The sequence below is a fragment of the Myotis yumanensis genome, unplaced genomic scaffold (genome assembly GCF_028538775.1).
Source record: "Myotis yumanensis isolate MYYU_CA2020_CCGP unplaced genomic scaffold, mMyoYum1.0.hap1 SCAF_7, whole genome shotgun sequence".
NCBI lineage: Eukaryota > Metazoa > Chordata > Mammalia > Chiroptera > Vespertilionidae > Myotis > Myotis yumanensis.
Window position 1 is genome coordinate 63609727 of NW_027223758.1, and position 14951 is coordinate 63624677.

General features: G+C 51.8%; 1 protein-coding gene across 1 annotated transcript in view; it reads left to right on the top strand.

The window, feature by feature from the left end:
- Positions 1 to 14951, top strand: part of IMPA2 (inositol monophosphatase 2) — a 41665-nt gene that overhangs the window by 14231 nt on the left and 12483 nt on the right. The window contains exons 2-4 of the mRNA XM_070420685.1: positions 2275 to 2408; positions 12012 to 12116; positions 14350 to 14395. Of these exons, the coding sequence (XP_070276786.1) occupies positions 2275 to 2408; positions 12012 to 12116; positions 14350 to 14395 (285 nt within the window). The remainder of the gene's footprint in view (positions 1 to 2274; positions 2409 to 12011; positions 12117 to 14349; positions 14396 to 14951) is intronic.

A 14951-nucleotide genomic window follows, 5' to 3' on the forward strand; every position in this document is an offset into this window, starting at 1 on the left:
CTATCTCTCTCCCTTCCTCTCTGTAAAAAATCAACAAAATATATTTAAAAAAAAAAAAAAGACTACAGGGAATCGTGATCTTGAATCGCATGAATGCCTACCGCATGGGGATAGGGTAAGTGTAAATGAAGCTGTGTCCTCTCAAGGTGGAGGCCCCAGGACTCACGTGGGGTCCCAGAACACCCAGCCTCCTGAGAACCCTTCCTCACTCAGAGCCGCTCCAGTCCCTGCTACTCAAGTGTCGCCACAGAACTTGTCAGAAATGCAAATCTCAGACCCCAAAACCCACCCCTCTTCAATCACAGTCTTCATTTCAACAAGACCCCAGGTGATTCATGTACATTAATATTTGAGAAGCTCTAGTGTGTTTAGGGTGTGTTTCTCTCTCCCTCTCTCTAACTATATGTATACATACCCCCCCCACACACACACACCATATACAACACCCTCACAAGCACATATAAACATAGCACATATACACACCCCACATACACACCACATATTTCCCTTCACACTACATAAACCCCCACATATACACATATACCCTCCTACATACACAACATAAACCACATACATTCTTCCCCCCCGACAGACACACCACACTGAATTGCCATACTAGACACAAGCTCGCTGTCAAATGACCTGTGGACAGGAGGTCTGGACTAGCTACAAATTTAGGGATTCCTGGAGGACAGGGCAGGTTCTATATGAGCTAGATTCGAGGTGTTTGATATTCATAAACGGGAACCCATGGAGATTTATTTGGTGGGAGCTGACATTCTGCAAGTTGGTGTTTTGGGGCGATGAACCTGACAGCACTGAGGGGGATGCTGCAGATAGAAGGAACAGGAAGGCCCGGGTGGCAGTCTGCGGGCTCGCACAGAAATAGGAAAGGGACCGTCTTTGCTAATGCCTTATGCATGACTGCTGTGTACTTGGTCTTTTATATTACTTACAGAATACATTACACTCCAAATTTTCTATAGTTTGTGTTGATTACTTTTGCAACTAAGATGAAAAAACAAACGCACAAAACCTGCCCAGGCTCAGTATTGTTTGGGCCAGTACTAGGACGGGGGACTTCTGTGAGAAACATAAAGGGAAGGGGCTGCTCCATGCCCAGAAGGTTCTCCTGCTCATTCTTTAAAATTCCACGTGAGCATCTCCTGCCTGCAGACTTCTGGGTGAATCTCTTCCTGCCTCCTCTTCAGCCTCGTTAGTACGTAGCACAGGCTGGTTGTCGAAAAGGTATCAGGAAGTGCGTATCTGAGGTCGGACAATAAGGGTCTTGATGGGCAAAAGCCGTCAAGTCTGGGCAACTGAGCGATTGAGGTGCTTTGGAAAGAAATGCAAGATTTTGGGGCGGTGTCCAGTTCCGGAGGAAAGGTCTGAAGTCCTTGTAGGTGTCTAACTTTGTCATCATGGTAAGAAACGACAGAAATTTCAAGAAAGGCCTGAGCTGGCGTAGGGGTAATTTTCCTTTTACAAATGAGAACTGACCTCTCCGGCGCGTCCTGTGACTGAGTGACCACTCTCTGTGCCCTCCTATTTGGGTCTCCCAGTGCTTCCTGGAACCAGACTAGGCCGGGGGCCGGGGGGTACTAGAGGTGGGGTGCCGTCTATTCCTGGCCCTAAATTTAGCCATAGTGGGTTTAGACAGGATGTGCTGGCAGCCCGCACATCTGCAGAGCTTGCCTGTGTGCTTGGCACCAAAGCTGGTTCAGGTGCAGGTACCCTTGGACGTCAGGAATGCCCTGACCCAGAGCAGAGGGAGGTGCGCCTCCGTGCTCTCGAGGAACATTGTGGCTTTCCAGGGCTCCTCAGTCTGAGCATGTGTAATCTGCACGCAAGAGCGTATTCCATCTCATGTGATGCACAAAGTGAGTTAGGGAAAATAAGTTTTTACGCAGAAATCTCATAAATTCAAATTCAGGGGACCCGACGCATCCAAAGGTGACTTACATCACCTTACACCATTGCTTTTCTTTTTCTTCCAAGAAAATGTGTTTCACAAGTAGAACAAAACTTCAGCAAGTGAGTCTGTCTTTCTTATGGAAAGAATAGCGGGTAATGAAAGCTCACTAGAACCCCAAACAGAAAGCCTTGGGTGTGAGATTAAGCCGGGCAGGCCTGTCGGGAACTGGTCCCCAGGCCCCCACGCCTCCTCCCCCCAGGGCCGGCCAAAGTCAGCGCGGGCCCACAGGCGGGGGAGCGCCTTCGTCTGGGGCAAGGGGACGCTTCAGTTTAACCTGCCCTCCTGGCCTTTTATTCCAGATCATCAGAAAAGCCCTTTCTGAGGAAAAGCAGGTCTCAACAAAAACATCCGCTGCAGATCTGGTGACAGAAACGGACCAGCTTGTGGAAGACTTAATTATTTCTGAGATGCAGAAGAGGTTTCCTTCGCACAGGTAGGTGGTCCCTGGGGAAAACGCCCAGGTGCTCATGGCCACGTTCATGGGGAAGGCCAGAGTCTAACTCGGGGAGGCAGCGCGCTGGTCGATGGGGGCAGACCTCTCACAGGAAGCCCCCCGATATTTTGATTGCATGGTGAACAAACTGGCCCTTGTTTTCATTCTTTTTACTCCCATCTTGAGAACCCTCAGGTCACTTTATTACCTTATACTAGTAAATGCGGACGAGGCTTCACTTTGACAGCGCATGCTCCTGGGAAGAGCTCTGCTCCCCTCCGCCAAGCCCCGTAGCATGTTTCTGGAGGGACTGGGAGCAGTAATGTTCCCTGGCAGCCCCTGTCTGCTCGGGGGCGCCACGTGGCTTTTCTAAGGGTGTGACCCTGAGCAGCGCAGCCAGCTGTGGGGCCCCTGCTGGCAGGCAGTTGGAGGCCTCCTCGCTAGGCCAGGCCACCGCTGGGAAGGCTGCTCTCCTGCCTGAGGTCTTTAGGAGTACCCCACCCTCTAGCTAGAGAAGCTCTTAACCTTTTTGGAGTCACCATTATTCTTCCCCATTGTGGGGTATCCAATGCCAACTATAAATCTTTTTCTCTGAAAAATCCAAATGTGTCCACAGCATTTTGCATCTAGTTCCAAGGGAGCCACAGACCTCAGAGGAAGGCGGTCCTGGGCTCCGGGGTCCACAGGCCCCTGCCTCCCCGGGGTTCTGCAGAACAGCCTGAAAACCGCTGCCCTGAGTGCGGGGTCTCTTTCCTTTCTGACAGAGAATCTCTACAACGGAACGCCAGGGCTTGGTTTCTGGATATAGATCACTGTGGCGTCAGATTCCACGTTTCTAGGTGCTTACGGGCCGAGGTATGGAAGGCCATCTCCCCGGCGGCCATCCGGCCGGGGGGAGGCACAGTAGACCTTCCCCTCCTCATGATCAATTGGAGCAGCGGTTCTCAACCTGTGGGTCTCGACCCTTTGGGGGTCGAACGACCCTTTCACAGGGGTCGCCTAAGACCATCGGAAAACACATATATAATTACATATTGTTTTTGTGATTAATCACTATGCTTTAATTATGTTCAGTTTGTAACAATGAAATTGGGGGTCACCACAACATGAGGAACTGTATTAAAGGGTCGCGGCATTAGGAAGGTTGAGAACCACTGAATTGGAGGAAAGGACAGGCTGGGGTTCAAACTTCCCTCCTTTTCCCCTGTTGTTTCCTACTAATTGGTCAGGTTATCTCAGGGTCACCAGCTCCCTTCAAAATTCTCTCTGCCAATGGTGGTGTTTATTTCCTTTTGTTGACAACCATTGTGTGTGAGTGTTTGTTATTCCGTATTTCCTTATTCTCTGTGAGGCCAAGATCCCTGACATCTGTTAAAATTTTTACAAGCTCTAAAATGTTTATATTTTTTAACTTTTTAAAATCTAAATTAAATGGCAATGTCAAAAGGATTATACAATTTGCTTTTATTCTTTGAGAAGAAAAGCACCAGCCAGCTGGTTCTGGATGAGGAACTATTTTGTTTCTTGAGATTGCAGTGGGATTGGCAGTTGGCTCTGACTGAAGTGAGGGCGGGGTCGGCTCTGTGGGGTCCTGGTAGGCCCCTGAGGTCACTGCAGACTCGGCTAATGGCATCATCAGGGCTCCGGCTGTTTTCAGTCAGATTACAGCACTCTGACAAACCAAATTCTGAAATTGCATGCCCTACTGTATGTGTTGGCAGCAGTTGCTAGTGGTTTGGTTTGGATCCACTGTTGTGTCAGCATGGGGAGTGGATCCCTTTCACAAGGTAAATTTAAATATTGCTGTGTCACCGAATAAAGGTCAGCGTATTCCATGTGTGAACGCAGCTTCTCCCACCTCCGCTCCACAGCCTCACGGTCACCTGGGGACCGCCAGGCACCGAAGCCCCTTCGGAAGCATCTGCCCGAGCAGTGCACCCTACCATCTCCCCTGAGCAGTGCACCTCACCATCCTCCCAGAGCAGTGCACCTCATCATCTCCCCAGACAGTGTACCCCACCATCTCCCCAGAGCAGTGCACCTCACCATCTCCCCTGAGCAGTGCACCCCACCATCTCCCCTGAGCAGTGTACCCCACCATCTCCCCTGAGCAGTGCACCTCATCATCTCCCCAGACAGTGTACCCCACCATCTCCCCAGAGCAGTGTACCCCACCATCTCCCCTGAGCAGTGTACCCCACCATCTCCCCAGAGCAGTGCACCTCACCATCTTCTCTGAGCAGTGCACCCCACCATCTCCCCTGAGCAGTGTACCCCACCATCTCCCCAGAGCAGTGCACCCCACCATCTCCCCTGAGCAGTGTACCTCACCATCTCCCCTGAGCAGTGCACCCCACCATCTCCCCTGAGCAGTGTACCCCACCATCTCCCCAGAGCAGTGCACCTCACCATCTTCTCTGAGCAGTGCACCCCACCATCTCCCCTGAGCAGTGTACCCCACCATCTCCCCAGAGCAGTGCACCTCACCATCTCCCCTGAGCAGTGCACCCCACCATCTCCCCTGAGCAGTGTACCCCACCATCTCCCCTGAGCAGTGCACCTCATCATCTCCCCAGACAGTGTACCCCACCATCTCCCCTGAGCAGTGTACCCCACCATCTCCCCAGAGCAGTGCACCCCACCATCTCCCCTGAGCAGTGCACACCACCATCTCCCCTGAGCAGTGTACCCCACCATCTCCCCTGAGCAGTGTACCCCACCATCTCCCCTGAGCAGTGTACCTCACCATCTCCCCTGAGCAGTGCACCCCACCATCTCCCCTGAGCAGTGTACCCCACCATCTCCCCTGAGCAGTGTACCCCACCATCTCCGCAGAGCAGTGTACCTCACCACCTACCCGAGCAGTGTACCCCACCATCTCCCCAGAGCAGTGCACCTCACCACCTACCCGAACAGTGTACCCCACCTAGAGTGTGTGTCGGGGCCATCTGGGAGCGTCTCCCGCTGGCTGATGCCAAGCCTGTTGTTTCCTTCTAACTGGTTAGGTAATGAACCTGATGCACCCAAGGTGAGGTACCTGGGTAGAAGCCTCCACTCCTGACAAAAGCCCTGGGAGGTGCAGATACACACACCTGAGCAGGAGTCAGTGATTGAGAGCAGTGGTTCCCAAACTGCGGTCCCCAAGCTCATACCACCGGGCATGAGGACAGAGACGTGGCTGGCCTGTGCCCGGCCCCTGGGTCTTTGCCACCCCTCTCCTCTCTGCTCTGAGGGCAGTGCGGGGACGTGGCTGGAGGCTGGGTGTCACTGCCCCTATTCTCTGCTCTCAGTGTGCCTAGATAATTCACATGAGATGAAATCATTTTCAACGTATCCATGGGCAACTTTGGTTTTGCCAATGACTAAGAATTTTTGGCATTAAATTATGTCTTAGATCCTAGACAAATTTATGATGGGAAAATTGCGTCCATATCGTAAAATAAAACAGTGTCTTGTAATGTTTCTGCATTCGCAGTATTTCAATGTATCCCTTAAACATGTTAGCAGATGGTTGCCCGTCGTCCTTTTTTAGGAAGGACTTGCTTTCTGAGCATATGTCCTTCCTCCTTTTAGTCTCCATGAAACAATATTAAAGCCAGATTGCAACTGTTTTGTGTTAACAACCTGCTGTAGGCTCCCTGGTTTATTATTCCATTTTACTCATTAATGAAATCCAAAGTCTGGGTCCCTGACCTGAGCGTCAGGCATAGACTGAATCAAAGATGAGTAAGTTTAAACTTGCTTCTGCCTCCACTTTGGCAGTCACCCGGGACGCCTCGCCTCGGAGTGAAGGACCCACCAAGGTTAGTGCAGTGTGTGGCTCCTGCACTGATGCTGCCACACGGGGGTAATGACAGAAGCAAACCAGCGCCAAGGCTGAGATCCAGTCCCCACCCAGGCCTGCCCTGCTGCATGCTTAAACCTTGCATGAGAGCCAAGGTTTGCAACTTTGAAAATATTCAGTAGCATCACTGAACCATATGTATGTGCACCTATCTCTGTCCCTTTTGTCTGGGTTGACACAGGCAAAGGGAGGAGGACAGCAGCTTGGACTGCTCGGTATCGGCAGCCGCCTGCCTTGGGCTCCCCTTGGCGGGATGGGGGTCTGTCCATCGTGGTGACCCCTGTGCCCTGCAGTGTGCCCAGCACAGTCCTGAACTTGGAAAAAATAGGTTCCCAGCCACCGCCAGCTGGACACTTGCTTTCTCCCGTGTTCCCACTGAGGTTTGCGCTGTGTGCACGTGTCCAGGGCACAGAGCCACCGTGGTGCTGGGGGTGGGGAGGGCTGCAGCCTGAGAAGATGAGGCGGAGGGACATTAAGTGGCTCCCCAGTGGCCTGGCCTGTCACAGAGAACATACTAGCCAGGAAGAGCCCCAGATGTGCTGGGCCATCAGGACCATGAGAAAGAAAGAAAGAAAGAAAGGAAAGGAGTTAAATCTGCAGCAGAATGTATCCTTCCGATTTGTCACCTAACTTTGAACCTTATCCCGTTTGCTGTTTTCCCCTTGTACCTTAGATAGACTCATGAGACGGCCCTTGAGCTCCTCACAGTTAGTCACGTGTGTTGTTGTTCCCTATTTGTGTCCCTGATTTTATGTAGCTGTCCCAGTGCTCTTATGAAGGTCTCACATCTTCTTTTCTCACTTCCCTGTGTCCCAGTTGATGTCCCCATTCACTTCCCACACAAGGACAATCAGGCTTAAGTAAATGAAACCTTGACCTCCCTCCCCACATACCAGTGAGGTATTTTTAGTGTCTAAAGCGTCAGTTCTCAACCTGTGGGTCGCGACCCCTTTGGGGGTCGAACGACCCTTTCACAGGGGTTGCCTAAGACCATCGGAAAACACAAATATAATTACATATTGTTTTTGTGATTAATCACTATGCTTTAATTATGTTCAATTTGTAACAATGAAAATACATCCTGCATATCAGATATTTACATTATGATTCATAACAGTAGCAAAATTACAGTTATGAAGTAGCAACAAAAATAATTTTATGGTTGGGGGTCACCACAACATGAGGAATTGTATTAAAGGGCCACGGCATTAGGAAGGTTGAGAAGCACTGGTCTAAAGGGTGGACACGGTCCACACCCCTGTTAGCTTCCAGGAGGCCCTGCCCCAGACCTCAGGCACCGAGCAGGTAGGGCGGTGACCTTTTATCTCCTTTCACTCGGGCATCTGGGGGAAGAGGAGGAGAACTCTTGGGTGTGAATAACCAACTACTGAAAAAGTTCAGGGCTTAGTCAGGGCGGTTTGAATTATTCCTGTCAAATGCTGTGCAGAGCAAACGCTGTGCTAACAGGGGCATTATGGGTGCTGCTGCAACCAAGCTGCTGGGTGACCCCAGAGCCGCATCCCAACACGTCTTGCTAATGAGCTGACAGACCTGTTGGCCCGTGTCCTCAGCAGCCTCGTGGGTGTGCCGCATGAATGGCCTTTGTGCTGTAGGCCACGCCCTCTGACACGCACTCTAGGTGACAGTCCTGCAAGGCCCTTCCTTCCCCCAGCAATTTCTCCTCCAACGTTCATGGGTACCAGCTTTCCACTTAAAATCACCTTTAATTTCAAAAGAGAAAAAAATGCCACATTCCTCCTCAGTTCCCTGGGAATTAACCTTTGCATGTGAGTCATTTCCATTCCCCACTTGACCTTAGTAATATCTTCTTACTGCTTTATCAATTTGTGCCCAACTTAAGCTTTGGCACTTGGTCCTCATGTATTTTTAGGGTGTGGAATCTTCTTAAATATGTTTTGTTTGTTTTTATAATTGACTAGAGGCCCGGTGCATGAAATTCATGCAGTGGGGGGGAGTGTTCCTCAGCCCACCCTCTCCAATCTGGGACCCTTTGGGGGATGTGTGACTGCCGGTTAAGGATCGGGCCTAAACCAGCAGTCGGACATCCCTCTCACAATCCAGGACTGCTGGCTCCTAACCGCTTGCCTGCCTGCCTGATTGCCCCTAACCGCTACTGCCTGCTAGCCTGATCGCCCCCTAACTGCTCCCCTGCCACCTGATTGATGCCTAACTGCTCCCCTGCTGGCCTGATCGCCCCCAACTGCCCTCCCCTGCAGGCCTGGTCACCCCCAACTGCCCTCCCCTGCTGGTCTGATCTTGCCCCCAACTGCCCTCCCCTGCTGGCCTAATCGCCCAAACTGCCCTCCCCTGTTGGCCATCTTGTGGTGGCCATCTTGTGGCAACGTTGCACATGACGCCACCTAGGCTTTTATTATATAGGATTTCAAGAGAGGAAGGGAGAGGAATGGAGAGATAGAAACATCAGTAATGAAAGAGAATCATCAATCAGCTGCCCCTTGCACCCCCCCCCCCCCCCACTCCCCCACCGGGGACCGAGTTCACAAGCTGGGCATGTGCCCTGATTGGGAATTGGACCGTGACCTCCTGGTTCATAGGTCGATGCAGAGCCACACTGGCTGGGCATGGACCCTTTTCTTTAAGAACATATTCATAAGCCATTCCAGGGGGAAATCATGTAGCTCAGAAGAAGACATTGAAAACAGATATAATCTCTTAGGCTTTGGCCACAGGAACTGGCAGAGCTAATTCCTTGTTTAATCATCAGCTAAGTGAAGTGATTCTTTGTGGGCCTTACCTGGGTTTCTGCTGCGGCCGGGAGTTCGAGTGTCACTGCCTGGCCGCGCCTGCCCGGCCTGGCTCCTCTGACTTCCTCATGTCTTTCACCACCCATTTCTTCCACCTGGACTTGTCTGCCTGGGTGATGTGATCCAAAGGATCTGTCAGCCCATGGAGGGAGGCAGCTCCCAGCAGCAGGAGGGACACGGAGCAGACAAAGGGAGGAACCAGTGTCCACTCCCTCTGGTCGCACTCTGGATGGACAGCTGCTGGGGCAGGTGGTGCTCGCCAGCTTTCCTGCACAGCTGTCGCTCTTCAGGGCATGGGTTTCTTAGGTGTCTCACTCAGTGCTCCCAGCCCCAATGCGTTGCCTGCTCCTGGGTGGGTTTCTCTAAGAGACCGCGGGAAGGAGAAAGTGGAAACACCAACCTGAAAATGACATATGTACACTCATCATATACCCTGATGCATTTCCACATAATTTATCTATAAGATGGAGGGGTTGGAGGACTGTGTGTGCATATAGAGCATGAGTTTCATAATCTGTGAAATGGGAATGGTCACCCAGAGTTGTTGGGGAGCAGATGAATTACAGTGCATAAGGCAGCACTATAATCAACTGAGAAGCGATGTTAGAACACAAGGTGCTTGTTCTTATTTCACAGCACTACTGACAGGACAACCTGCCCACAGAACTTCTGCAAAGACAGACTGGTTCTGTCTGCACTGTCCACTGCGAGAGCCGCTAGCCCAGTGATGGCGAACCTTTTGAGCTCGGCATGTCAGCATTTTGAAAAACCCTAACTTAACTCTGGTGCCGTGTCACATATAAAAATTTTTTGATATTTGCAACCATAGTAAAACAAAGACTTATATTTTTTATATTTATTTTATATATTTAAATGCCATTTAACAAAGAAATATCAACCAAAAAAATGAGTTCACGTGTCACCTCTGATATGCGTGTCATAGGTTCGCCATCACCGCTCTAGCCCATGTGACTTTCGAGCACTTGAAATGTGACTAGTGAGGCTAAGGAACTGACTTTTTAATTTTTAAAAATTTAATTTAAATGTAAACAGTCACAGGTAGCTGGTAGCTATTGGGTTGCACAGAGCAGTTACAGAGCTTCCCATTTCTTTCTTTTTATTAATGATATGATGTCAATCTCATCTGCAAGTTCATTGCTGACAGGTCTTAGGACAGATGGTTCCTCTGGGAAAAATGATTTCTAGGAGCTCCTTGCTGCTGAGGGGCAGGGTCCTGCCAGCTCTCTGACCTCTTAGTCTCTGACATCAGGGGCTAGGCAGCTGTCGGGCGACCATGACTGACAGCACACCAAATGCCAGCAGAAGGACATGAAGCATTTCTTGTTCGTCACTCATGTTTCCTTCTTTGTAAAAATGTGTTGTCTGCAGGCTCCTCTTTCTCTAGTACAGGCATGGACATGACACGAGATGCTAATGCAGCGGTTCTCAACCTGTGGGCAGCGACCCCTTTGGCGGTCGAACGACCCTTTCACAGGGGTCGCCTAAGACCACCCTGCATATCAGATATTTATATTACGGTTCATAACAGTAGCAACATTACAGTTATGAAGTAGCAACGAAAATAATTTTATGGTTGGGTCACAACATGAGGAACTATATTTAAAGGGCCAGAAGGTTGAGAACCACTGTGCTAATGGAAAACCTCTCAGCACATAAAACAAATGTTTGCTTGGTGCCTGCCACGGGCCAGGCCCTGGTGACATGGCAGTGAGGGGCAGAGCCCCCAGCCCCCGGTGAACCCAGCTCTGTGACAGTTAGGAACACATACTGAGCACTCCTGTGTGCCGAGCACTACCTTGTCTGCTTTGGGTAGAGTATGCTCTTCACTCCCGAGAACAGCTCCAGGAGGCGGAAGCAAGGGCCAGCTTTGCGGGGACACCAGCTCCGTGGCCCTGGCCGTGCTGTGCCGAGCCTGTGCGGGTGGCTGGAGGAGGGAGGTCAGGAGGGAAAAACTGAGGCTGCCTTCCCTCACTTCCAGCCTAAGCAGCTGGGTCCTTGGTTTGCTAAGATAAATGTGAATAAAGATGACCAGGAGCTCCCTGTGGTGCAGGCTGATGGTGAGATGTTGGTTGTTTTGTTCAGGTTCCTAATAGCATATAGGTGGTCCACTCAAATGAAAATGGTTTCAGGAAGGTGTGGACTACAGAGGACTAATTACAGAGGAGGGGGCCAGGGCCAGGGGCCCCTACAGCTGGTGCAGGGTGGTGCACGGGCCTGAGGCTGGGGTGCTCCTGTGGGAGCTGCCAGGGATGGCAGGTGGGGGACGCTCCACCTCGGGTTCCCAGGGGGCAGGAGTGCCTTGTGGGGCAGCCCACCTCGGGCGCTTGGGCCAGAGTGGAGAGGGCCTCTGTGGAGAATTGTCAGCTCCCATGGCGCCCAGACAGTGGAGACCTGTGGATGCGGATGCAGTTGACATCTCGTCTCCATTCGGAGAGGCCAGGCTGGGAAGGACCTGGGCGGTATCAGCTATGGGTGAGCATTTAGCGCCTCAGGTCCAGCCGGGCTGTCTTCCCCGGCTGCAGCACCACTAGCAGGAGAACCCAAGCGGAGCCCTGCTCCGAAGCCGGCGTTCCTCATGCGCTTCCTTCTCGTTGTCTCCGGCCGCCTCTCCTCCAGACTAAAGTGAAGACAGAGTTGCTTTATAAGAGCTGCAGCCCAGGGTTCTTCCTGTATTTCTTGTCTTGGCTGGCCCACTCATACTCCCTGATGCTTTTCCAAAACTCCTACATCAAGGTGTCATTTGGGGTTTTCTAAATCCTGCTGAGTCAGAAGACTGGCAGACAGAGGGACCCACAGGTGGTCTGTTACAGACTCTGCCTCTGTTTGGCCTGGAGAAATTAGAATGAAGTACTTTACTGTGTCTGCTTGTCTTTGACGGCATGGAAGCAGTTTGAAGCGCTTTGTCTTGCGTTCTTGGTGCATTTTCTCAGGCTGAGCTCCTGCCCACCACAGGTTCATTGCTGAAGAGGCCGCGGCTGCAGGGGCCAAGTGCGTGCTCACCCCCAGCCCCACCTGGATTATCGACCCCATTGACGGCACCTGCAACTTTGTGCACAGGTGAGCATCAGCACGGGTCACCCCGTTCTCCTGCCTAAACTGCTCTCTTCTCTAAGACTTTGTCTTTCCCAAAGCAGCAGTTTTGGGGGCAGGAGTACATGAACAAACCTCTAATAGGCTTATAGTCTTATTTAAAAGGTGATCAAGTCTTGATTGTTTTGCTTTGTTTTGCTAATCCTCACTTGAAGATATTTTTCCATTAATTTATTTTTTTTAGAGAGTGGAAGGGAGGGAGGGAGCAGGGGAGAGAGAGAGAGACACATTGATGTGAGAGAGACAAATCAAGTGGTTGCCTCCAGAATGCACCGCTATCAAGGTCTGGGATCGAACCTGCAACCCAGATACAGTCAGTCCCTTGACCAGGAATTGAATCCATAACCCTTCAGTGCGCGGGCCGACACTGCTGTGTTTACAATATTGGGTTAAATTAAAAAGGCCCCCTGGAGAAGCAAACAGGGTTGGAAAGCAAGTGTATACAACCCAGCAGCTGCCAGGGCATGAGGTGTGGGCAGGGGCACTTGCCAGTGGCCCCGTGCTGGACTGTACCCACTTGTCCAGGACTGAGGGCACTAACAGGGATGTGGTTTCCACAGAGGGTGGTTCTCCGATGGGAGCACGCATAGAGCCCCGGATTGCTGGTTGGCACAGGCTCCTGGCCCGTGCCCTGGTCCCCAGTAGGCTGGGCGTCCGTGGATCTGCATTCCTGGACCATACTTGGAGAGCCCTGTCATAGATGACACAGACGCTCCATTTCCTCACGTAAAGTGACAAAGCGTGAGCTCAGCCAGATGATGGGGTCCTGGCTCTTGTCACTGTCCCCTGACGTGTTGCCACAAACAGTATGTTTATGTGTAAGTCGGGAAACTACTTCCGAAGTAGCATGTTACTCACCACCCTTTTCTAAATGTGGTTTCTCTTCAGAATTCAGTCAGTGGTGCCCACACAGCTGGCCCTTTCGAGGCAACTGAATAGTGCCATCTGGTGATAGCAGCAGTGTCACTAGACTGTCATTTTAACTAAAGCCTGACACCCCCTGGGGAGTTGCTGAGGCCTCGGAGGGCTCCCCCCTTAGGTGTGTTTGCTGAGGGGAGCACCGGTTCCTCCTATCTTGCTCGCCATTCTATGTGCGCTAGTGGGGACAGAGCGGCTGAGCCCTGGGGTGTGGCAAAGGCCACACGTCCACAGGGCCAAGGGCCAAGGGGAACTGGGGCCAGAGAGACGACTTGGAGAGCATCATCTGAGGAGAAGCTGTGGTGCTGACCCCTACGGTTCCAGAGCTCCGAGGGCCACGGCCACGCATCTCACGGCCTGGGCACCCAAAGCCTCTGGCCTCTGCAGATCAGATAGGACCTGTTGGTCCTTATGTCCGGCGGCGGTGGCAGTGTCACGACTAAAACGCCTGAGAGAGAGCTCCTCTGAGAGTGGGAACTGAGGCGGAGCCTGGCTGAGGTCGCTCAGGGAGCCGGCCACCAACGACAGTGTCTCTCGGCCCCCGCCAGTGTCGCTCGGCCCCCGCCTCGGCAGGCAGCGCCCAGATCTGTGTATGACTGGTTTCGTGTGGATTAGCTGTACCCAGCCTTTCCTTGTTCCTACTTGTTGTTAAGCTCTGATGATCTTCACATAAAGGAGAGATTATTTTAAAGACACGGAGCAGCAACAACAAAATCACAACATAAAACCACAGGCAAACTGCATCGTCAGAGCCAGCCTTCCACCCCTGTGGCCCACGCCTGCTCGGGGGTTCACATGAGAGACGGGGTGAGGAGTAGCTGTTGTCACCTAGACCCAACCTCTGGGTGGAGGCTGTGGCCTGGGCTGTGCTGTTGCCTCCTGGGGGCCCTCATCATGCTGCCTGGGGCATGGTCTGGCCTTTTTGGAGGTCTCGGCCGTTCCTTTAGGTCTCTGAGAACCGGGAAGGTGGTGATTACAATCCCTCTCCATCGGGTCCTTGGTCCTTGTTGAATCCCATCAGTTTGACATGTCTTAGAAGACTGCTTCCTTCAAGGTCAGCTATCTTACCACATGGGCGGCTAAGCCTGTTTGTCTTGGAAGCCGTTAGTGAAATGGGGGGGAAGCAGCTTTTAAACAAACAGACCTGCCCGCGCTGTAGAAAGGCCCTTCTGTGCCTCGACGTGCAACGCCACGCAGCCACACAGAGGCTCCTAAGTGCTGCGTGCTGGTTTGCAAGAGGCCAGGGCGTCTCAGAGGGTGAGCCATTCTGTTTCCTTCGCAGATTTCCAACCGTGGCCGTCAGCATCGGATTTGCTGTGAACCAAGAGGTACGTGAACCAAGAAGGCCCGGCCCCTGTCCCGTGGGCCCCCAGGGCTCCAGTCCAGGTTTCATTGAGTCATCTTCCTTTTTGGTTTCAGCCTCTGCACTCCTGTTTTTCTCTCTTTGTCACGGGCCTTAATCATGACTGGTAAATCCAAGCATGTGTTTTTCAAATCTGAGAAAACAAGCGAATGCAAACCAGTTGGGGGTGTGCAGCTTGGGGCTCTGTGGCCGGCCCTGATTTCACTGTGGTCTTTTTCTGATGTGACCGTGGAAGGGCACGCTCTGAGCAAATTGTCCAAGTTGGTCTCCCGGTGACCCCTGGGGCGTGTGATTTAGACACACACAAAAAGAACTCCTATTTTTGGAGGACATTTTTAATCCCAATATTCCATTAATTCTTCTGTATCTTCCTCTAGCTGTCAGTGTGAGAACGGGGCTGTTTCAGGGTTCCCAGAGACCCTGGGGGCCAAGCAGCATCTGAGGCGTGGGATCAAGGCTTCAACTGTATCAATCAGTTTAAGCAATGACACTTAGAAAAGCGCTACCTTCTTTGTAGTCAC